This window comes from Panthera pardus, unplaced genomic scaffold, assembly GCF_024362965.1.
Source record: "Panthera pardus isolate Hobbes unplaced genomic scaffold, ASM2436296v1 HiC_scaffold_11, whole genome shotgun sequence".
In the NCBI taxonomy this organism is placed as follows: domain Eukaryota; kingdom Metazoa; phylum Chordata; class Mammalia; order Carnivora; family Felidae; genus Panthera; species Panthera pardus.
Genome location: NW_026526666.1, coordinates 51458901 through 51482965, shown reverse-complemented (window position 1 = coordinate 51482965; position 24065 = coordinate 51458901). Strand labels below are relative to the sequence as shown.

General features: G+C 36.0%; 1 protein-coding gene across 2 annotated transcripts in view; it reads right to left on the bottom strand.

The window, feature by feature from the left end:
* Window positions 1-412: 412 nt before the first annotated feature.
* Window positions 413-24065, bottom strand: part of CUNH1orf141 (chromosome unknown C1orf141 homolog) — a 64126-nt gene continuing 40473 nt past the window's right edge. For both annotated transcript variants that reach the window (XM_053894203.1, XM_019448940.2), the window contains exons 5-9: window positions 21133-21200; window positions 15511-15616; window positions 6900-6969; window positions 5348-5537; window positions 413-3626 (exon numbers count right to left, since the gene is read on the bottom strand). In XM_053894203.1, the coding sequence (XP_053750178.1) occupies window positions 3054-3626; window positions 5348-5537; window positions 6900-6969; window positions 15511-15616; window positions 21133-21200 (1007 nt within the window). In that variant the 3' untranslated portion in view covers window positions 413-3053. The remainder of the gene's footprint in view (window positions 3627-5347; window positions 5538-6899; window positions 6970-15510; window positions 15617-21132; window positions 21201-24065) is intronic.

Sequence of the window (24065 nt, the reverse complement as noted above, 5' to 3'; positions counted from 1 at the left end):
TGGGAAATTTCAACCTATTCAAATATAGTATCAAGACAGAGACTTGATTTCAATATTTTTATGATTTATTGTATATTGGTTCTTTTTAAAATTTTCCTTGTTTTTTCATAGTAATCCCATTCCCCTTTTTATTTGGAAATCTTATACATCCTATTCAATTAATCATTAACTCTTCTATTAAGATTATGCTTGAAAGTAATAACAAATCCAACCTATATCTTAAGGAAAATAGTATAGTGAGTGTGCAAGTGTGTGTGTGTGTGTGTGTGTGTGTGCATATAGTGTGCTATACTTGAATCTCCTTAAGTGTTTGTATTATTTTTCTTATCAAATTGTTCCTTGTCTCCTCTAGCAGCTCTATGTGTTCTGTTTATTTAATCACTGGTTACTGAAAGAGTTGGCCTTAGCAGGGTTAGCAAACAGGAAGCAACTTTATTTTTTCTAATGATTTTTCTCATTGCTAATCCTACAAAATTATTGTGTTTACCTATTCCTCCTCATCCCTGAAATGATATTTCTGTCAATTTTCATAATTTTGCCCTTTTTCTGTTACAGTCCTGTGTGGCTGGCCACTGTCTGCTGCTGGGCCCCTTTAGATGAGTTATTACTTTTCTTAGTTGGCTCAGGGAAGTGCAGGTCTGTTTATTGCCATGTCTAGTAACTAGAGTACTGTTGAGTGGTGGAAGGTAAAGTCTAACCCATTATGGAATGGTGCTTTAGAAGCAAGCAGACCACAATCCCCTGGTGAAGCATCTGAGGGAAAATTCACTGATCTCTGACTTCCCAGTGTTCTAACAGGCTTGGTGTTTCCTTCCTGGCCTCTTGGGACCAGTGAGACCAGAAACACTTTTATTAGACCAAAGGCAATCTTTCCCTCTGGTAATCCACAGATCCCAACAGCCAGCTGGTCTCAGGACACAGCACAACCTCCGTCATTGCCTTGTGACTCAGAATCTGGTCTCCAGGGCCATAGTCAGATCTCAACATCAGAATAGAAACCATGTCTAACCTTGTACCCCGCTGCTTGACGATCTCAGCAGCTGTCTGGCTTAGAAGATGACAGATGGAAGCTGAGAGTAGAAGAGAAAGGTACTGAGCTTAGGTCACTACCTTCCCAGAATCCACTGCTCCCAGCTGTCCAGTTGTTTTAATGGAGAATTCTCAGCCAAATGGAATTGTTAAGTTGATTTAGTTCTTCCTAAAAGATAAAGCTCACAAGTTCCAGCAGAAACTTCCAAAAACAACTAACATAAAAATCTTCAGTTCTAATCTGCATCTACTTTGGGCTAAAGTTCAAACACTGTAGTTAGGTCCAGCATTTAATTTAGAAAAGATTGGAGTGAGAGACTTTTGGGAACATCTTTTGAGATGTTATATTAAGAGCAGGGGAAAGGGTGAAGATAGAAAGGGAATTTTTAATGAATGCTTACTATGCTCAAGGCACACCACATTAATTTTTTAACACTGAAAATAATAATACTATAATAAGGTACTGTCCCATCTCAAGGCAAGGATACAGTAACCCAAGGCTCAGACAGTTTACATTGTTTGCTCAAGTTTAGTCATATCTGCCCACATTTCATTACCTTATAGTATCACGAAAAACTACCATCATTACTTGTGCTATTACTAGGTATGTGTTCTATTTCTTATTGTTTTTATTGTTAGTGATTTAAAAGTTTGTGTTTTATCTTCTGAGCCAGCAGGGTAGCTAGGGATACTGTTTTGCTTTGCAGTGAGCCTGGGAGGAGGGAAAATGAGGATGGGGCGGGAGTGGGGAGTGAAGAGAATGGATGACAGCAAGCCAAGAGAACAAGAGGATCAATCCTTATTTGCTGGAAAAGAGACACATGACTTCAAAACTTTGACCTGCTGCTGTTGCTACTCCTCTAGTAACCAGAAGAAAGGTAAAGAGCCAGGATGCATGTATGCATCTCCTCTACCTCCTATATACCTGAGCCCATCACCCTATCTTAAAGCTCTTGCCTTAGATAAAAGCCCATCATCTTATCCATCACTCTTGCGCTTCCCTCATTTACAGAGTTTCCATTTGTACTTCCCCATCCCCTCCCCCACCTCCATTTTCTCTCCTTGCCATTCTATTTTAGAGCCAAAACCTGACTCTACTTGGGAAGAGGTGCCCAAGAGGAGCATTGATGGAACACAGTAAATAAAACCTCCAGTCTGAAGTGGAAACAGAAACCTTGAACATATTTACGTCCTTGCCTTTAAAAGTTTCCAGAGACCCCCAAAGCCTTCCTCTAAAGGAAATGTTTCTAATTAAACTTATTTCTCCTCATGTACTAACAGTTCAGATTTAAAAAAAAAAGTTTAAACAAATGGATTAAAAATGAAATTTTGAAATACAACTTCTTGAAAACAGTAGGACATGGTATCAAAAAATTTTTAGCTTATTGTGAATAAGTTATTCTTTTAAATTATTTAACAATTCCAAAAAAAGTCAAAAGTATACTTGAAAAAGGCGTTGTATAGGAATGAGTTCAATGTCTATTAACAAAAAGCTATTTTAAATTTGACAAAGTCTTTTTAATTGCATGAATCACTAATGTAATCCTATTTTCCAATGATTATCCAAAATGTTGATATATGATTAATTCCACATGCATCAAGTTAATGGTGCATTTGTCTTATTTGATATTCAATTATTGAGCAAGGTTACTGTTGCTGTTTGGCTTCCAACAGCAAATTTCCAGAGATGGTGAATGCCATTCTTGGTCCCAAATCACACTTTACTGTAGAAATGCTGATGATTGAGGAATCTAATTGAGTTCATAAAAATTCATGTATTAGTCCCTCTTGTGGATAATTATTTCCTAATTTTGTCCTTTTGTTTACTAAAAATGTTGGCTTTTCTTGAACAGATGACTGTTGATTTATAATTGCAATTTCTATGTTATGCTTTTTTATACCATCCACTAGAATATTATTTAGGTAACAATTTCTTCTATGATCTTGGAGCTTCACTATTTTCTTTTAGTTACCTAAATATTGCTGTAAAACAATATTTTTTGAGGGGCCTAATTTTCACTTGACTAGTTTAACAAATCATCCAAGGGTGTTACATTATTTAATTTATGGACTTTGAGTATATTTTTTAAAGGCTTTAAACAATATTTGACAGGTAAGGTACTGAATTTGCTAATTGGTTTTACTGTAGAAAACATTCTTTCAAAGTTGCCATGTCTAGCACTCATTTCTTGAATAACAGTTTTATCAAGGAAGCCCATAAAATTTTTTGTTAGGCTGGAAAAAGTCTGTGAGAAATTATAGAATTTACTCCAGGATACGTTTTCAAATGTCTTCTTACTAGTTTTCTTCCTTAGCTTACTCTCTACAACTCTATGGCCCACATCAACAGATATTGCTTGTATATTTCTTTTCCATGCTGTAGCCATAATCCTTTTAGGTTTGGAAGGAATAATAAATTGATCCCTAATTAAAGATTTGAGGGTTTCACAATTTCTTTCTAAGACAAAATCTGCTCTTTTATGTGGGTAAATGTTTTCATCTTCCATACGATGGGGAGGAAGCCGATTTTTTGTCAAAAGTAACATTTGCACATATCCAGTTTCATGGAAAATTATGGGATTTGTGTCATTTTGTTCCTGTGGATTAAAGAAAAGAGTACTTAGTCATCAGTCTAGTGAGACAAGAAGGCTACATATATTTTTAAACGTGAAAATGAAATGGTAAAGTATCCTAAAAATGACTACAGAGACGTTTTTAATGTGAACAATAATGGTAGTGAAACACACAAAAAAGATGTGCTTATATGTGGCACACTTCCTTCTCTTAATATTCTGTCAAGATGTTAGGGGTAAAATCTGAACTTTTGGCCTATGAAAATCCTTTCTGAAATAAAGTGAGATATGACAAAATAAATATATTCCTTAAATGTCTGAGATGTTGTCATTGGAAAAATAGGATCGTTGGTGGGATGGGACATTGCTCTGGTATTTCTTAGGTTTCTATGTCCAGAAATAAAAGGCATACCAAAAAATGAATTGAGTCAAAGGTGATAAGCCAAATTTAAGCCAAAATTAAAGTCTGCATACTGTTATAAATAATTCCAAGCATCTAAAAGTATCTTTATAATATTATATTTATTCTGATACTCCAACCCTTACCACAATACTTAGCACATAAAAAGCACTCAATATATATTTGTGTAATAATATAGCCAAAGTAATAGATTGACTTAAAAATAGACTATTTTTGTTACAGTAATAGCAAAATTTGTATGAATGAGCTACTTATTAAACTCTTTCCCATATTTCCATTATAGGGTAAAAAGATTAACTCCGAAGAAACAGGTCAAATATGCATATTATCAGTTTTTACTTTGCAAACTTTAAGTCAGTGATTGCTACCTTTCTTTTAGAAAGACAACTCAAGACATAAGAAACCAGGATCATCTAATTGTACATCAGTATACTTAGTGAGAAAGGTATATTATTGCTTATAATTACTAAAAAGATAATGAAAGATCTGGTTTTCCAATCCATTGGGATGTCAGTGATACCTGTTTAGCCACAGTAGTGAGGATTTGTTCTATTTTTGGTCTGTCCAATGCCTCTGGGAATTCTCTACCTTACAAATCTCTGTACTCTTACATAGAGGCAGAAACTAACTTTATTAGCCTTCCTTGAGGTTAGGGCACAGGCATGTGACCCAGGCTCTGCCAATCAGATACACCTCAGATAGTCTTCAGTTCAGAGAAAGCAAGCACTAAAGGTGGGCTATTTGAAAATGACTCTAGTGAGAATGTAGCACATAAATCTGCTTTGAAAGGCAGCAATAGCAAGGGTCTTAGAAATAGCATCTCCTGCCCAGCATCAGAGTCATAAACTGTGTAACAAAAGCATGGGTCTGGGTGAAGCAGTCTAGGGTTACAAATGGGTGACTCCTGACTGGATAGCTCTCAGGCCAGATTGTCTCTCCAGCCTTCCTACAGTCTCTGTGAGCTACCAAATAGCCTTAATGTATGTATTTTCTCATTCAGTTAGCTAAAATAGTTAGAAAAGTGAAAAGCAATGCAGTCATTTAAAAAATACAAAATCTGTTTTATATTTCTTTTATAATCAAGAAAGTTTGACAAAGCCTTTTTCATAAAGAAAAACACAAAATTTTCAGTTGATGCAAAGGCATCCCCAGTTTTGGGTTGGCAGTTCTAAAAAGAGCACTAAGAATCTAAGGGCGGTTGTCACTTTGTAATGCAAAACCGAGAAGTAAAAATAATTTATCAAAGATTCTAGTCACTAGAATATAAGATTCCTGCAAGTAGTACTTATGCACATATTTCCTGAACAATAGTAGGTATTATTACCATGTGAGAAGTTACTGTCTTTGCTGGACTAATGTTGATTATCTTGGCATTTGGCTTTTTTAATTCATCCTCAAAGCATAAGGGGAGCAAGCTTTTCTTTCTTGTTGAACAATATTCACTTAATTGGTCATTTATGATGGTTTTGTTTTCTTTTGTGCTAAAATCATCCATCTGTGGGGGAGATTTTCTTCTGAAAATGAGCACAAGTTCAGCATAAATAAAGGGTTGATTCTAGTTTGTCAGTTCTTGCTTGTCTCCCCGATCCCCAAAAGTCACTGACAACATCTTCCCCAAACTCTCAGCCACACACTTTCAATCTGGCAAGAGTATTCCTTCCTGCCTTTTTGGGGGAATTAGCAAAAATGGGGGGAGAGGAGTATATATATATGTAAATATATATATATATATATGTATATATATATATATGTATATATATATATATATATATACATATATATATATATATATATATATGCGTGCCTCTTTGGCTTTTGAGTGGGGAAGATGTATCTTATGTAGATTGAGAAGAATACCGAAGATAAAGAAGTATTTGCCACATACTTTGTTGAGATTCTGGGAAACAAGTGTTTTGCAAGGCAGCTTCCTGACAACATAGGGTGGCCCCAACTTTGCTAGCAGAATGCAATGGCATGGTATGGTTATAGTCAGAAAGAGGATATAGTTTTCATTCCATATTTCCTATGGTTCACATGTGACATAGGACATTGAGTTTGGCTTACCAAAGTGGTTGCTGTGTCAGGGGTGAGGTAACCCACATCAAAGGCCTGGCACAAGTGAGGCATGGACAGTCTAAGGACAGATGAAAGTCATGATGGAGGCTCAGAGGGTTCTACCATAGTAATGAGAGTTGAGAATGGAGCCTATTCAAGTTCAGAGAGAATAGACCATATATTCATGAACCACAGACGTCAGCAGCCACAGAACACCTAGAAATGAGACCAGCAGTACAAGGACATTGACCAAAATACTTGCTCAAGTACCTTTTCCTCAATGTCACAAAGTCCAGTGAGCATCTCATTCACATACTCAGATAACCATCTTAAGAAAGAAAGAGAAGGACTGGAATAAACTTAAAGAGGCTATACATTATTGCTCCAAAGTTTAAAACATGCTGGATTAATATGATTTTACTCAGAGTCTGAGGATCTGGGAAAGATCAGAACTTTATACAAAACTACAAAGCTATTTTTCTTAAATCCATATTGTAGTAAAATTAATCTTGTCTATACAACAAAAACACAATGTATTCTCTCCATTCATTTTCCCATGTTCTTCTTTCCATTTGCCTGTCAACTTGAAGCAGATAGAGCATGTGCTCAAGGTATGAATGTATAATAGTAGGATACTCTTAGACCAGTCACTGGATTGTAGTATGGGCCTAAATAGGCCCATACTATAATAATAGGCCCATACTGTAAGTAATAATAAGCCAGAATAAATTCATTCCAGTCCAGTAAAAAATAAAACAAATAACTCTTCCTATTAAAAACATTGAACACAATAAAATATGAAAAATGTTAAAATAAATTACCTTTTATTGACAGAATCTTCTAAGTGACCAGCCAAATCAGATGATTCCCTAGGTTTTTTTCCAGTTTGAGCTGAAATTATAAAAGATTTTCATATATCATGGCATTTAGAAAATACCTTCTATAAAATATTTTACAGTGTAAAATAACAATAGAAATCTTCCAGTATAGTGCTTGATCTGTACTAGCTACCCAAGTTAAGAATTTCTTAAGTGAACAAGATAGAACTGGAAACAACTGTAGCCAAGGATCTATTTGGCTCAGGCAAATCAAACATAAAACTGGCCTTGGAGATTTTTGTGGAAGAAAGACATTCTCAAATTTTCAAATCTCTCTAACACGTAAGTCATTATTAGCCAGTAGGAAGCCTCAGATGGTTAAACACTGTTGGTAAATGGGGAGGTTGGGTAGCACAGGTCAAACAGATCTTGCCACCTAGCAGGAAGGAAGTGTCTAGGGTTGAACTCTTCCAAATATGCCTGGTGGACACTTCAATATTTCCCTACTTTCTTTGAAGTGCTCCCAGACACATATGATGTGAGCAGTAAATTCAACTTTTCTCTTGTCCTGAAGTAGTTTGTATTCTAGTGCAGTGCTTCCCAACATTTTCCACATCATGGCAAACATACTAATTAATATTCTTTTATACAGTACACTGAGGACAAACACTTGAGTATTCTTGTAGCCAGACTGACATAAGGCCAACCCTTGCATTCTTGAAGGCTGAAGGATTAGTATTTCAGCATAACAGGTTACCACAGAAGCTCTATTCTAGAGAAAGGAAATAGTCAACAAACAAGCAAATAAACAAACACAAAAATACATAAAATAATTTCAACCACTTGTAAGTATTATAAAAACATATACCCATGGTACTTCACCTATGGTGGCTATAGAGGCTTCTCTCAGGAGGGCATATTTGAGTTGAAGTCTGAGAAAGAAGAGGCAGCCAGGTGAAAAGCTGGGCAAACAGACTACTAGGCAGAGGAAACAGCAAGTGTAAAGGTTTCAGTGTGAAATCAGCTTGGAATGGTAAAGGAGCTGAAGGCCAATGTTGTTGGAGTGTAGTGAATGAGGGGGAGAGTGGAGTAAGATGAGACAGGTAGCAGAAGCCAAATTATAGAGAGCCACATAAGCCATACCAAAAACTTAAGACAGTATTCTGATTATAATAGAGGTGATTTAGAAGGTATTAAGCAGAATAAGAAAGTAGTTCGATTTATGCTTCAGGAAGATCACTCTCTGTGCTCTGCTCTGAGCTCTGCTGGCTTCACAGAATGAGTCTGGAAGTTTCCATTTCTACTTTTCTGGAACAGCTTGAACAGAAGATGTATTTACTCTTCTTTAAATGTCTGGTAGAATTCCCCTGGGAAGCTATCTGGCCCAGGACTCTTGTTTGTTGGGAGATTTTTGGTAACCGATTCAATTTCTTCACTGATTATGTCTGTTCAAATTTTCTATTTCTTCCCATTTGAGTTTGGGTAGAGTGTGTGTGTCTAGGAGTTTGTCCATTTCTTACAGATTGTCCAGTTTGTTGGCATATGATTTTTCACAGTATTCTCTTATAATTGTATGAATTCCTGTGGTGGTGGTTGTGATCTCTCCTCTTTCATTTCTGATTTTATTTATTTGGGTCCTTTTTCTTTTATTTTTGAGAAGTCTGGCTAGGGGTTTATCCATTTTGTTTAGTCTTTTAAAAAAATCAACTCTTAGATTCATTGATCTGTTCTACTGGGTTTTTTTGGTTTTTTTTGGATTCTATATTTTTTTATTTCTGCTCTAATCTTTATTATTTCTCTTCTTCTGCTGGGTTTGGGGTTTCTTTGTTTCTGCCTTTCTAGTTCTTTTAGGTGTGAGATTTGGTTATGTATTTGGGACCTTTCTTGCTTCTGGAAAATACAATGTATTTTCTTCTTAGGACTGCCTTTGCTGCATCCTAAAGGGTTTAATGCCATGTTTTCATTTTCATTTGCTTCCATGTATTTTTAAATTTCTTCTTTAATTTCCTGGTTGACCCATTCATTCATTAGTAGGATGTTCTTTAACCTCCATGTTTTTGGGGCTTTCCAAATTTCTTCTTATGGTTGATTTCAAGTTTCATAGCTTTGTGATCTGAAAATATGCATAGTATAATCTCAATCTTTCTGTAACTGTTGAAAGCTGTTTTGTGACCCAGTATGTGATCTATTTTAGAGACTGTTCCATGTACACTTGAGAAGAATGTGTATTCTGCTGCTTTAGGATGAAAATTTCTGAATATATCTGTAAGTCCATCTGGTCCAATGGGTCATTCAAAGACGTTATTTCCTTATTGATTTTCTGCCTAGATGATCTGTCCATTGTTGTAAAAGTGGACTATTAAAGTCCCCTACAACCATGGTATTGTTATCTATAAATTTATTTATGTTTGTGATTAATTGATTTATATATTTGGGTTCTCTCACATTGGGAGCATAAACATTTAAAACTGTTAGCTCTTCTTGATGGATAGACCCCTTAATTATGATATAGTGCCTTTCTTCATCCCTTGTTACGATCTTTGGTTTAAAATCTAGGTTGCCTGATACAAGTATAGCTACTCCACCTTTCTTCTGATGTCCATTAGCCTGATCTATGGTTCTCAATCCCCTCACTTTCAATCTACAATTGTCATCTAGTCTAAAATGAGTCTCTTGTAGGCAGCATAAAGATGGCTCTTGCTTTTTTTTATCCATTCTGATACTCTATCTTTTGATTGGGGCATTTAGTCCATTTACATCAAAGTGATTATTGAAAGATATGGATTTAGTGTCATTGTGTTATCTGTAGATTTCTTGCTTGTGGTGATGTCTCTGGTCCTTTGTAGTCTTTGCTGCTTTCCACTTACTGGGTCCCCCTTAGAATCTCCTGCAGGGCTGGTTTAGTGGTCATGAACTCCTTTAATTTTTGTCTGGGAAAACCTTTATCTCTCCTTCTATTCTGAACAACAGCCTTGCTGGATAAAGAACTCTTGGCTGTATATTTTTCCAATTCAGCACTTTGAATATTTCCTGCCACTCCCTTCTGGCCTGCCAAATTTCAGTGGAAAGGTTTGCTACTACCCTTATATATCTACCCTTGTAGGTTAATGCCCGTTTGTCCCTAACTGCTTTCAGAATTCTCTTTGTATTTTGCCAGTTTCACTATGGTATGTCATGGTGTTGACCTGTTTTTGTTGACTTTGGAGGGAGTTCTTTGTGCCTCTTGGACTTGGATGCCTGTTTCCTCAGCTATAATTTGTTCAAATAAACCTCCTGCCCCTTTCTCTCCCTCTTTTTCTTCTGGAACTCCTATGATAAGGATACTATTCATTTCATTGACTCCCTTAGGTCTCTAATTCTCCCCTCATGGTCTAATAATTTCCTTTCCCTCTTTTTTTTCAGCTTCATCACTTTCCATAATTTTATCTTCCGATTCTCTCTTCTGCTCTTCCGTCCTTTCTGTCACTGCATCTACTTTATTTTGCATCTCAGTTATAGCATGTTTTAATTCATCGTGACTAGTTCTTAGGCTTTTGATCTATGAAGCACTAGATTCTCTGCTGTCTTCTACACTTTTTTCAAGCCTGGCTATTAGTTTTATGACTATTATCCTTTTCATATATATTTTTTATATCTGTTTTGAGCAATTCTCTGGATGTCATTTCTCCCTGGAATTTCTTTTGAGGAGAATTCTTCCGTTCTGTCATTTTGGCTAGGTTTCTGTCTTTTACGTGTGTTAAATGCTTGTTATGTGTCCTGCACCTGTGAGAACTACTGTATTATAAAGGGGTCATACACTGCCCAGGGCCTGGCACTTCAGGAAGTGTTTTTGTAGTGTATTGCGTGCACTCTGTTGGCTGCTCTATCCCACTGGTCAGTCTTCTACAAAGCTGCTTCTTACTTATAGTGGCAGATTGTTTAGACCTTCCACCAGACTTGCTTTGATTTGTTCATTGAAGTAACCCAGGAAGAAAGGAAAGGGCCAGGGACCTGATCCCATACAAAGAGAAAAATGAAAGGGGTGAAGAAAAGACCAAGCAGAGAGAATCAAAGAAACTATAAGGCTTAATCCAGAGAGAGAGAGAAAGGAAAATAAAGGAAATAGAGAAAAGGTGTGAAAAGAATAGAGTAACAATGCCTGATTACACAGACAAGCAAAGCACAGAAAGAAAGAATATATATTTTATATATAAAATAAGAATTGACCAAAAATCAAATCAGAAACTTTGAGACTGATTCCAAAGGGGGGAAAAAAGAAAAGGGTAAAAAGAAAAAGAAGAGAAAAAAGAAGAGAAGGAAAGAAAAAAGAAAAAAAAGGAGCAACAGTCTAACACACAAAACCACAGGACAGTTATCTGTTGGTGCCTGGGACTGCTGGTTGTGCTGGTCTGGAGGAGAGGCCATCTGGTTCCCTCTTTGTCAGTCTCACTTGACTAGATAAACAGTTGCCAGGCTCAGAGGGGTGGGGTTTGGTGTAAGTGGGTCCCGCCTCCACTGGGGGCTGCTGTGCTGCTCCCTGAAGCTCCACCCTGTTGGTGATGGGGAGAAAAATAGCGACACCCCAATCTCTCCTCCCCAACCAGGGGGATTGCCCTGCTCCACAGTCTCCCGTGCCTCCTAGGCACTCAGCTGGGATTCAAAACCCCATGTTTTAAAGGATCCCACACTGCACAGACCCAGTTCTGGGGTAGCACCAATCTGCCCTGTAGATGTGGCAGGTGCCTGCAGGGTCTTTTGTCCTTGGGGGGGCAATATACACTCTTCCCCCAGTACTCAAGGGAGGGCACTGTCCTCTCCCTATGCACCCCTGAGGTCGCTCCCGTGCCCTGGGGCTAGTCTCCTCTCTCCTCCCAAGGCATGCTCACACCGCTACAGCAGCTTCAGTCTGGAGAAAGCCACGCACTTTTGAAAACTCCGATCTTCAGCTCCTAAGGCTGTTTGCAAAGTAGAGACTGGCACCGATTATATTTCTCGTTCCCCAGTCCCTGGTCCCGAGAGATTTTTCTCTTGTTCCAACACAATACCGCAATCCACAGTTTCTCTCTCTCTCTCTCCCTTTTGTCTCTCCACAGAAGGGGATCCCTGCCCTCCATGCCCACTCTGTTTTATCTCCCCCAATTCACATACAGGTACCTCTGTCCCGCCAAGCTGTCACCCTCCACCTCTGGAGATTTTTCTGTCACTCCGAGGATAGATTTCCTGGGTGTTCCAAGTGTTCTGACCTTAATACAGCTAGGTTTGAGGGACAAGGGAAATCCTGGTCCCCCTACTTCTCTGCCATCTTCCTCCTCAGATTATTCTAGATTATTATTAAATAATTTTCTTTCAGATCACTTCAGATATAATAGATTATTTTGGAGTTTTTGACTTTTACAGTGTTAATCTTTTGCTTTCTTTTTAACTTAACTTTATTGAAGTATGATTTGCATACAATTAAATGCATGCATTTTACATGTATAGTTTGATGAATTCTGATAAATATATATATATACTTATATAAGCATCAACAAAATTGAGACTTTGACTATTTCTATTATTTAAAGATAGTTTTCCTATGCCCTTTTGCAGCAAGTTCATTCAATTTGTTCTGTTCTCTTTTTCAAACACATTGTTTATCTCGGTGTTGGATACCTCAATATACTATCTTGTCTGATCCAGTCATAATTCTGTCCCTTCACGTTGCATTCTATGTGATTTTCCTAAACTTGCTCTTCAGATCTTTGATTTGGTTTACTCCAATGTTTATTCTACTCTTCACAACTTTTAATATAATTTTAGGTTCTGCATTATCATTACTCATTACCTTAAAAATATTTTTATCTCTGAGGCGCCTGGGTGGCCCATTCGGTTATGTGCCTGACTTATAACTGATTTTGGCTCAGGTCATAATCTCAAGGTATGTGCACTGACAGCTCAGAGCCTGCTTGGCACTCTCTGTCTCTCCCTGCTCCTCCTCCACTCTCTCTCTCTCTCTCTCTCTCTCTGTCTCTCAAAATAAATAAATAAACTTAAATAATATTTTTAGCTCTCACAGCATCATTTCATTTTTGACATGTATCTTTTATATCTTCAAATCTTATTTCACAGAATCCCTTATGTTCTTTAATCTCTTAAACATATAAAAATATTATTTTCTAAATTTCTCCTGTTTCATGGGGTACAATTTCTGTCAGAACGTGACCATAGCTATCTTTAAATTATCTCCTTTATTTGCTATGTGATATTTAATAAGCCCCACGTTCTTGTTTTTCCTACTCACCTTTGAATTCGGACACTTAAATCCAGGTTTGATCCTAGTCCAAATATAAAAGAAGTAAATTTCTTTGGCTACTCTCCCTGCTTATCTGGATACTGTTAAATTCTCCCCTTAGAAATTGACAGGCAAATTCACATGTTGTTACCTTGTAAGTTCAGGCATTCAGCTGCCTGAGCTGCCTGGTGAGGGAGCCGGAGCCCTGAAACATTATGGGGAAATTTGTTCCTGTGCACTGTATGTTTTGTGAAACCTCTTCATGACTCTAATGAGGTGGTGATGGTGATGGGTGATCTGGTGAAGTGCCACTTGGGTTAGAGTCCTTTACCTCTCTCTTGGGGTAAGCAATTCAGTTTGAGGAGACATTTAGTCAAAGAAAGGCCTCAAAGTTCTTAGAGTGTTTTATGGGATCATATATTTTTTTCTTTACATAATTGTCTTTGTGGCTATTATTCACACTTGCAAAGATGGTTCCTAGGAAATTGTATCTTGTCTCTTCTGTTGTCAACTCCCCTTTCAAGACCTTGCTCCTCCAAGTTAGGAGGTTTTCCCCCCTGAGTCCATATGAAGCAATACTAGGAAGCCAAAGAAAGAAAGGGCTAAGTATGGTCATCACATTTCTTTAAAAACACTGCTAACACAGACTTGGACTGCTATTGACTTGCAGTGAGGAAAGGGATCCCAAAAGGGAGGAATTTCCATCTTTCTGTGACCCATCATTAGTAACACACCCTTTTTCTTTGAGTATTTGGGTGGTGGGGCTAGGGAGTGGTATTAAAAGAAGAATTTTCAGAATATCTTCTACTGGCTTTTTAAATACTCTTCTTTCTCTTAGGAAATGGAATTGTGAATCAACTTCTGGAATCTTCTTTCAAACTACTTCATGTTGTAATATGTAGTAGATTTCCTTTCAGTTTGAGATAAAATGTCTCAGTTTCAATTTAATGAATTTTTCTTGTCTATTTTTCTTATTTTTGTTATTCATTTTGGCCAGGATAAATTTGTATTTATGTTGCCAACTTTCCCAGAAGTCTTAATTTGGGACTTTGATAAAAGAACTGTAATTTTTCTTCTGTAGAGAGACTCAAGAAATTTTATAAAGGGAAATTTGCTTTGCTGAAAGAGTAGAACAGTCTGCCCCGCTGTTAGGAAATACTTCAGAGGCAACTTATGTGGTAAACAGAGGATTGCCTACTTAATAGTCCCCTTTCTCCCTTTTATGCTGACAGAGCTCTGATTTTATTTATCTTTCTCCAAACAACCATATCTTCCACAGGAGGCTGGGCTCCTTCCTCACCCAAGGGAGTGAATCTTTAAATGATCTAAGCCTGTGCTTTTAAAAATGTGAGCTATAACCCATCAATTTAGACACTAAATTAATTTAGCATACTTTGACCAACATTTTAAAAAACAAAACAGAACAGCATACAGTGTATTACTTGTGTCCTTAGTAACAGCTATACAAAATACTAAAATACTGCAATCAAAATTCAACTAACAGAGAAAAAGACAATTAGGACACCATGAAGCTAAATCTTCTGCTCACTCTATATATCATAAAATATATGTGAAATAGTTTATATACAATATATATATGTATACACCATGTTTAAAGCTGGAAAAACTTACCTAAGCTGATAATGATTTGTTGGTTAAAATATGGGTGCATTAAGCTATTCTAGTAAGGAGACACCAGGGAAGGTCTGCTGGAGGGCTTTGAGGAGCATTTTCCTCATTTTTACAAAGGAACCAAAGAGCTTTTCTCTTTTTCAGTGTATGTTGTTAGCCATACAAGTTATCTTGAATAGCAATCACCATGTTGTACAGCAAAACTAGGAGGACAGGCTACTTACTAAGAAACTTGAGAAAAGACAGAGGGACCAGGTGTATCTCATCAAGACTCTGAATTAACCATGCCTGGAACTGCCTTACTGATAGACTTCTTATTTGAGATATAAACATCTTTATTGTTTAAACAATATATAGTCAGATTTTATTTTAATTAAAGCTGTATGTCTCCTAAATATTAAAGATGAGTAAGAATCTATCCGGTGGAAAAGTCAGTTCTGAGTTATAGAGGCCAGAATGAATCATATTACACTGTATTTGGAACAGACTGTTCACAGTGACTAGAATCAGTAAGGAGAAAGAGACAAAATAGAAGTCTAGAAAAATCCTGTATACCATAATAAGCAATCCAAATTTTACCATTTTTGTAATAGATATCATTCAGTTATTAAGTAGGGAAATAATGTGGTGATAAGATAAGATATGATATTCTTTAAAGATTTTCTTAATGCTTTTAAAAGTTAGATACAGTTAATTTTCAGCAATTTCAATATAAACACACAATGTGTATACCTGCAAATAAAGCAGAGTCTTTTTCCTTCTTATAAGCCTTAGATTGAATCGTGGGTATAGGAGAAATGGTTGTAGAACCTAATGTTCTTCCATGCTCTTGTTTATTCTGTGAATAAGATCATGAAAAGGCTTAGAATTTTTTTTTTTTACCTGAACATTAGGAAAACTGGAAAACTATCTCAGAAATTATTTCTCTCTATGTATATTGATAAATAATTTAAATCTGATTATTCACACTTGGAATATATAATTATAATAACTAACAGCTGTATAGTTCTTTAAATTATTTTAAATGTCAATTTATATTTGAGAGAGAGACAGACAGAGTCCGCATGAGGGAGGGGCAAAGAGAGGAAGACACAGAATCTGAAGCAGCCTCCAAACTCCAGTTGTCAGCAAAGAGCCCGACACAGGGCTTGAGCTCATGGACCACAAGATCATGACCTGAGCCAAAGTCAGATGCTTAACCTACTGAGCCACTCAGGCACCCCCCCACCCTCATCTAGTTCTTTAAATACTTCCAAATATAGTATTTATTTAATCCTCAAAAACAAAACCCTATAAGATGGATGTCAGTACCACTTTATGAGGAAGAAACAAATCTACAGAAATTTAAAACTTGGACTATGTTCACACTTTTTACTAAATTCTATTTTCTTTGCCTCTAAAGCTTAGCTATTATACTCATATAAAATTTATTTCTCCAAATGCAGGGAAAATCTAAAATTCAAATACTGAGGGGGGAAAAAAGCCCTCTTAGTTTAAAAAGAAACTTGACTCATTCATTGAGTAGATATAGCAGAATACCTCTGAGTAGAATAAGAGAACTGGAAAAAAGATCCAACTTTTCCCAGGTTAGGGTCTCAGATTGGCTCTAATGTGGAGAGAGACTTTGGTGAATCCATTATGTCACTAGAAAGATTATTGATGCTTTTATTTTAGCAATTAACTTAGTCGGGTTCAAAATACAAACTGTCTCTGGAGGAGCAGCTCACATTTCAGTCCACTTGTTTTATCCTTAGCTGGGCTGCTTGCAGTCTCCCTAAACATGCATGGTTCAGGGGGCAATGAGATACTTGGATAGGGTTTATACATGGAAGATGGGGCTGCCATCTTTGACTTTCTTCTTTCTATTACTCTCCACTCACTTTCCAGAAGCTTGGGTTGCCCTGAACATTGCTCTCTAGTTCTCCTGGCCAGGAAAAACATGTTTCCTATCGGAGGTTTCGATGCCCCATGCAGTGCCAGCTTCATCTACCCTTCAAGCTAAAAGTCATAAAAATAGCCCTGTGTAAGTAAGTTATTCCAAGTTTCTATGCTTTTTGTTGTCACATGCTTTTGGTTACTTACTCTCTAGGGTCTTCAGATAATATGTGTGTGCGTGTGTGTGTGTGTGTGTGTGTGTGTGTGTGTGTGTGTGTGTGTGTTTTCTGATATCTTGTCTAGAGTTTACATTTATTGTCTGAGACAGGGTGGGTGTAATAGGGTTTACTCAGCCATACTGAATCATATTTCTCCAGAGTTTTTACTACCTCTATTGTCTTTTCCTATTGCATTGTTCAATACTTCCTAAACATCTATAAATAATAGTGGCAATAAGGGTCACTCTTGCCATGCCATAGACTAGTGTATTGTCATTAATTATGAAGTTGGCTATTTTAAGGTATAATTTTTAAAATTTTGCTGGGGGTGCCTGGGTGGCTCAGTCAGTTAAGCATCCAACTCTTGGTTTGGGCTTGGGTCATGATCTCACAGTTCATGAGTTCAAGCCCTGCATCAGGCTCCAAGCTGCCAGTGCAGAGCCTGCTTGGGATTCTCTTTCCCCCTCTCTGCCCCTTGCCAACCTTGCTCTCTCTCTCTCTCAAAATAAGTAAATAAACTTTAAATTTTTTAAAAACAAAATTACGTTGATATTCTTTATCATACAGCAAGTATTTTTTGTAGTTTTATCAATGATGGCTGTTGAATTTATCAATTATATTTAAAATCTTGCAGGTATTAAAATAACTACATTTTTTCTGATGAAATTCCAGGCATAGAGCTGGCAGATATTTAGGGTGAGGATGAAAACAAAAGTTGTAAAGAGACAGGTTAACTGCAATTCTTTGGACTTTCTGAACCAACTGCCACCTCTCCCATTTCCCAGTTACCCTCTCCTATATACAATTATAGAAAATTGTATTTAATTAATCTCAGGCTAAAATAAGTGCCCTTCTCTTAATAAACTTACTGCTAATGTTTGGTTCTCTGGAGTGAAACTCTCTTCATGCTAGCATTTGGAAGAAAGGCTACCAGTCAAATTACCTGCTCCCTGCCCTCTTATGCTAAAGTAAAGCTAGCTGGTTGAGAACTCTGATGTATACACAGAACAGCTGACTCTCCACTCTGGAGAGATACTTATTTATAAAATTAATGACAGTTTCATAGAAAAATTAACTTATATCTTTACTCTTAAATATGAACAAATGAAGATTTATTAGGTATGATAAAAATCAGTAACTTCAAAAATATCTATCATGTTAAACAAAAGGAATACTGACACCAGAAAAAAAAAGAGATAATTCAAGAAACAGAAAATAAGTTAAAAGAAATGAACTCTAACATCCTCAGAAAATGTTGAGAACACATGTAACAGGAGTCTGCAAAAAGAAAAACAACAACAACTAAGGACAGGAAAGAAACTTAAAATATCATTACTGAACCAAAATGCAATCAAAGGACTAGAATAAAAGGTAAATTTTCAGAAACAAAAAATAGAGAATAGCAATATAGAGAATCAACCCAAGAAATCTAATATCTGACCATTAAAGAACACAGAAAATAGTGGAAAGAAATTGGAAAAGAAATAACAGAGATATTTTTTAAGATCTAAAGAAAGACATTTGCTTTAGGGTGGGGTCCACAGAACACTGAACAGAATGAATTGAAGTAAAATTACCACCCTTCGGCATATCCTCAAGACATGTGAAAACAATATTGATAAAGAGAAGATCCTAAAAGTTCCAAGGGGAAAAATAAAATAAAATCAACTTACAAAAGACTGAGAACCTTTCATTAACAATACTGAATGGCATAAGACAGTTTAGCAATGTCATCAAAGTTTAGGGAAAAAAATGAAATTAACATATAATTGTACTCAGCTAAATTATCAATCATATAATGGGAAAAATAAATATACACCCAGACATCTATGAACCACTTCTAGGGATGTTCCTTGAAGACATATTATAGGAAAATAAAGGTGAAATCCCAGAAGAAATAACAAAACATGGAGTACTAAAATCTGGCAACTAAACCAGGAATGGAATGACCCAGTGAGTGACAACTGCAGAACAGGCTTAAAATAGGTCAAATTTAGAACAAAAAGTCACTGGGATCCTTGAACAATTCCTCCAAGAAGATTAGAATAGATTCTACTCAATAGAATAGATTCTACTCAATAATGAGTAAGAAAGCTTGACTATATTCACATATAATGATAAAACTGTATATTTCTTTTTTAGAGACTGCATATCTTACAGGCATAGAGCATGTATCAGACTGTTAGGTTCTTCCTAGCTCTGCCATTTATAATTTGATCTCGGCCAAATTACTTATATCTTCTTTGTACCTCTTTTTTCTTATCTATAAAATAGGAATAAAAATAGTACTTCCTTGGGTTGTTAGGGATGTAAATTTATATATATACATATATATGTATATTTATACTACAAAAGTACTGTAAGTACTATATAGATGTTTGCTATTATTATCATCCTCCCACAAGAAAAAAAAAGGCAAATTGAATCTTCAGAAAAAACCACAAAAGTGTATACATGACAGTAAAGGTTTCAATATGAGGCAAACTAACACATGGCATTATTTTTGAGTAACTGGTGGAGAATAAGAAAGCATTCTGCTTGTACATTTTACCCATTGAGAAGAATTGAAATCCTACAACATTACTTTGTTGCACATTCATTACAATGAATATTTAGTGTGATCATAACATAGATACTATTTATAGCCTTGAGTTTTAGAATTAACCTATAGACAAAACATGAGGGCTTAATCAGAGTTGCAAGACTGAATATAATCATTGACGTCAACAATGCAAAAGTAAAGATATACCTGACTTGGGGAAGAAGGTGTGAAGGAGAATGGGAGAAAAGGATAGGGCTGCTAAGTTCTTCATTTTACAAACAGGGGAATCAGGAGGTAGTGCTTAAAGTTAATATAAAAGAAAAAATATTTAGATATGTTATTTATAGGTACAAAAGTTAACAACTGAGGAAACAAAAAAGTAACTATCAAAGATCCAGAAGAAAAAAAACAGGGGGAGAGATGAAATATACAGCAGTATAAATAAGCTAATTCAAATATATTTTACTGACTATACAATATTAAACGTTGAAAAGCAAAAAAGTAGTAGTAGAAGCTCATTCTTTAAAATTACGGAGTTAATCATAAAGGGAATTAAACCCCCCCCAAAAGTTAAGTATGGCTCCCTTTGAAAAGAGGAAATTAGAACAAGAAGAATGGGATGGAAGTGCTTTGTATCCTTATTAGACTTTCTGAATTATTTAATTTTTTAAAAATTCATATGTATATTTTAACTTATTTTTTAAAAATTAAAATGTTGCATATTTTATATAAGATACTAGTAAATTTATTATTATGAGTAAACTTGTGATGCTACAATATGTATTTCTTGAAAGGTATTTATTTAACATGAACCTAAATAAAAGATGTAGTTGAGGATAATACTAATTATCTGGACAGTGGATCCTGTAAATTTTCTTAAAAATTATAAAAGGGGAATATGCAACAAAAATTATAATGTCATTAATTATGGTCCAAAGTATGTATTTCTTCATGCTTCCTTTTCCATATTAGCAGTAATCAGGGTTAATAATAAATTAATATCTAAGAGACTCTCTTAAATGACTTTCCTTTGCTGATTCTCTGGTTAACTTCTCTCCCTAGTTTCCTAGATAAAACCTAATGAACAATAGCCAAGGCATGCTCAGTGTTCAAGGCTAGTCAACTACTTTTCTGGATGCCCATGAACCTCTCTGCTCAAAAGGTTATCAAGAGTCAATATTGTTGGCAAATCACTATGTTGTACACCTAAAACTAATGTAACGTATGTTATACTTCAATACTACAATTATGCTGCAATTTAAAAAAAGAATCAATACTGCTGGTCCCAAGCTTGTTTATAGTAATTGTGACTGTAATTATATAAATAACTATAGTATGCTAAAAAGAAATGGTCTTGGCTATACCTCAAAAGATTACAAATGGATGCATATTTTCATATTTTAAATTAAAATAAAATATTTAATTCATGCATGTATTTTTTTATGATGTCCTGTTTTAACTAACTTTATGATAACTGTTAGTCCTTATCATATTCAAGGAATTTCTGCTATATGGACTGTCAAGCAAATAATATATTATTTTCTGTATTATCCTTTCACATAAAGTTTTACATAATATCAAAAATGAAATCACTTTAAAATTTTACACTTTGAATCCTAAAATAAATGTGAATTTGGGATTCATAGAAGTATATACAAAATTGTTAGTGCTAATCTGAATTTCTACAAAGTAATTGTTAGGTACACAAATTAAACCTACCTCAGCTGTATCCTTAAGATAAAGAAAAGGTCTAAAAGATCTTGAATTCAGATTTTCTTTCATTGGCTCTAAAGAAAGAAATCGAAACATAAATGATATTTCTATACTATTAGGCTACTTCTAATTTAACTATCAATAAAATATTTTTTCTACTTCTAGTCAACTTTAGAAACGTAATTTGATAAACTTAGGTGCTTATATATGCATTACATTTTCAGAGCTAAATATATTCTAGAGTAATTTGCTTTAAAAGCCAATTCTATTAGGGGCGCCTGGGTGGCTCAGTAGGTTAAGCGTCCAACTTCGGCTCAGGTCATGATCTCACAGTTAATGAGTTTGAGCCCCGCGTCAGGCTCTGTGCTGACAGCTCAGAGCCTAGAGCCTGCTTCGGATTCTGTGTCTCCCTCTTTCTCTGCCCCTCCCCCACTCATTCTCTGCCTCTCAAAAATAAAGATATGTAATAAAAAATTTTTTTTAAAAAGCTAATTCCATTAACAGAATTTATAACTTTTGATTATTAACTCCTGACTACTTATCAGAAACTATGGAGGTCAGAACTATGACCTCAGAACACACAACAAAGTGGTATGTTCTTGGAAAAAAATGGATTTCTAAACAAAATGGAATCATAATTAAAGGAATCTTTTCATTAATTCCTTTGAAAAGAGAAATATTCCCCTCAACCTGAACCCCATCTCAGCTCTAATTATTTATTAACCTGGGTTATCCTTTAATGGATTTTCTTAAGGTAGGTATGGTGTTAGGTCAAGCATACAGACTTTGGATTTAGATAGCCTGGGACCAAAGCCTACTTTTTTGTCTGTAAGTCATATACCCTTACATAAGTTATTTAACTTCCATGAGCCTTAGTTTTCTGATCTGTTAAGGGGAAATAATAGTACTATCTTAGAGGAATGCTGTGAGGAGGAAATGAAATAATAGATGTAACTAATTTAATAGTATCTGGCATTCATTCAGTCAACAGTTATTTATTTATTTTTAATTTTTTTAATGTTTATTCATTTTTGAGTGACAGAGAGAGAGTGTGAGTGGGGGAGGATCAGAGAGAGGGAGACAGAATCCAAAGCTCGAAGCTGTCAGCACAGAGCCCAACACGGGGCTCAAACTCACAAACTGTGAGATCATGATCTGAGCTGAAGTTGGACACTTAACCGACTAAGCCACTCAGGCACCCCAACAGTTACTTACTGATCACCTACTACATGCCAGCACTGGTGTTAGACACTGTAATTGTGATTCCTGTGCCCAGTGATACATACATTTTAGTGGGTAATACAGATAATAAACAAGTGAGACAAAGAAGTGAATAATTATAAATTAAGATACCTGCTGTGACAGAAATAGATTTTGGTGAGGGAGAACAACAGAGTGAGGTATATTTTAGATAGATTCATTGCTATGGAGTGAATCTATTCCCCCCAAAATTTATATGTTGAAGCACTAATCCTCAATGTGATGATATCTGGAGGTGAGGCCTTTGGGACGTACTTAAGTTTATATGAGGTAATGAAAGTGAAGACCCCTATGATGGGATCAATGTCCTTATAAGAAAAAACATGACAGAGAGAATCTCTCTCTCCACCATGTAAGGAATCAGGCAAGAGGACAGCTGTCTGCAAACCAGGAAGAGGGCTCTAACCAGAACCTGACCATACTAGCACCCTGATCTCAGACTTCCAGCCTCCAGAACTGTGATAAATAAATATTTGTTGTTTAAACCACTCAACCTATAGTAGTTTGTTATAGCAGCCTGAACTCACTAATAGAGAAATTGGCACTGAGAAGTGAGGTGCTGCTATAACAAATAACTAAAAATGGGGAAGTGGCTTTGGAACTGGGAAATGGCTAGAGGCTAGAAGAGCTTTGAGATGCATAGGAGAAAAACCCAGTATTTCCATGAAGGGAATTTAAAGGAGATTCTGGTGCGAGTTCTCTAAGATTCTTTTACCTTCTTAAAGAATACATAAAGGGGCACCTGGGTGGTTGAGCGTCTGACTTCAGCTCAGGTCATGATCTCACGGTTTGTGAGTTTGAGCCCCGTGTCGGGCTCTGTGCTGACAGCTCAGAGCCTGGAGCCTGCTTTGAGTTCTATGTCTCCCTCTCTCTCTCTACCCCTCCCTGCCCCTGCTCACACTCTGCTTTCTCTCTCTCTCAAAAATAAATAAACATTAAAAATTTTTTTAAAAAGAATACATAATCAAGTACAGAAATGTTGGTAGATCTATGGATGGTAAAAGCCATTCTCAATGAGGTCTCATAGAAATTAGGCACATATTATTGAACAATGAAGAAAAGGTTATCCTTGTTATAAAGTGACAAGGAACTTGGCTGAACTGTGTTTGTGTTCTACTGTTTTGGGAAAGGTAGAACTTGTGAGCAATGAAACTGGATATTTAGCTCAAATTTCTAAGCAAGCATTGAAGGAGTGGCTTGGTTCCTCCTGACTGCTTGTAGTAAAATTCAAAAAGAGAAAAACAAATTGGAAGACTGAACTGTTAAGCAAAAATAAATCAGAACTTAAGGATTTGTAAATTTTTCAGCCTGTCCACATTACAAAAAATAAGAAAATTTTCAGCATGTCCATGTTTGAAAAAGAACACTAAGAGTGTGGTAGAATGACTATTTGATAAGGAGATTGGTATGGGTGTGAATCACACACCTAAATAGATATCCCAACAGTGACACTGCCAGTTTGAACTGAAGGGGATGGAGATGAGACAAAAATGAATGAAATCTGTTGGACTTCTTGGGTTTTACAGGATAGGACCACAGAGCTATTCACTGCAAATATGTGCTATTCTTCAAGACAGGGAAAGAATGACCCTGAAGGCAATTCAAAAATCATCAGAGCTGCCTCCTCAGTTTCAAATGGGGTTACTAATGTCTCAGTTTCAACAGGCCAAAGAGCCTCC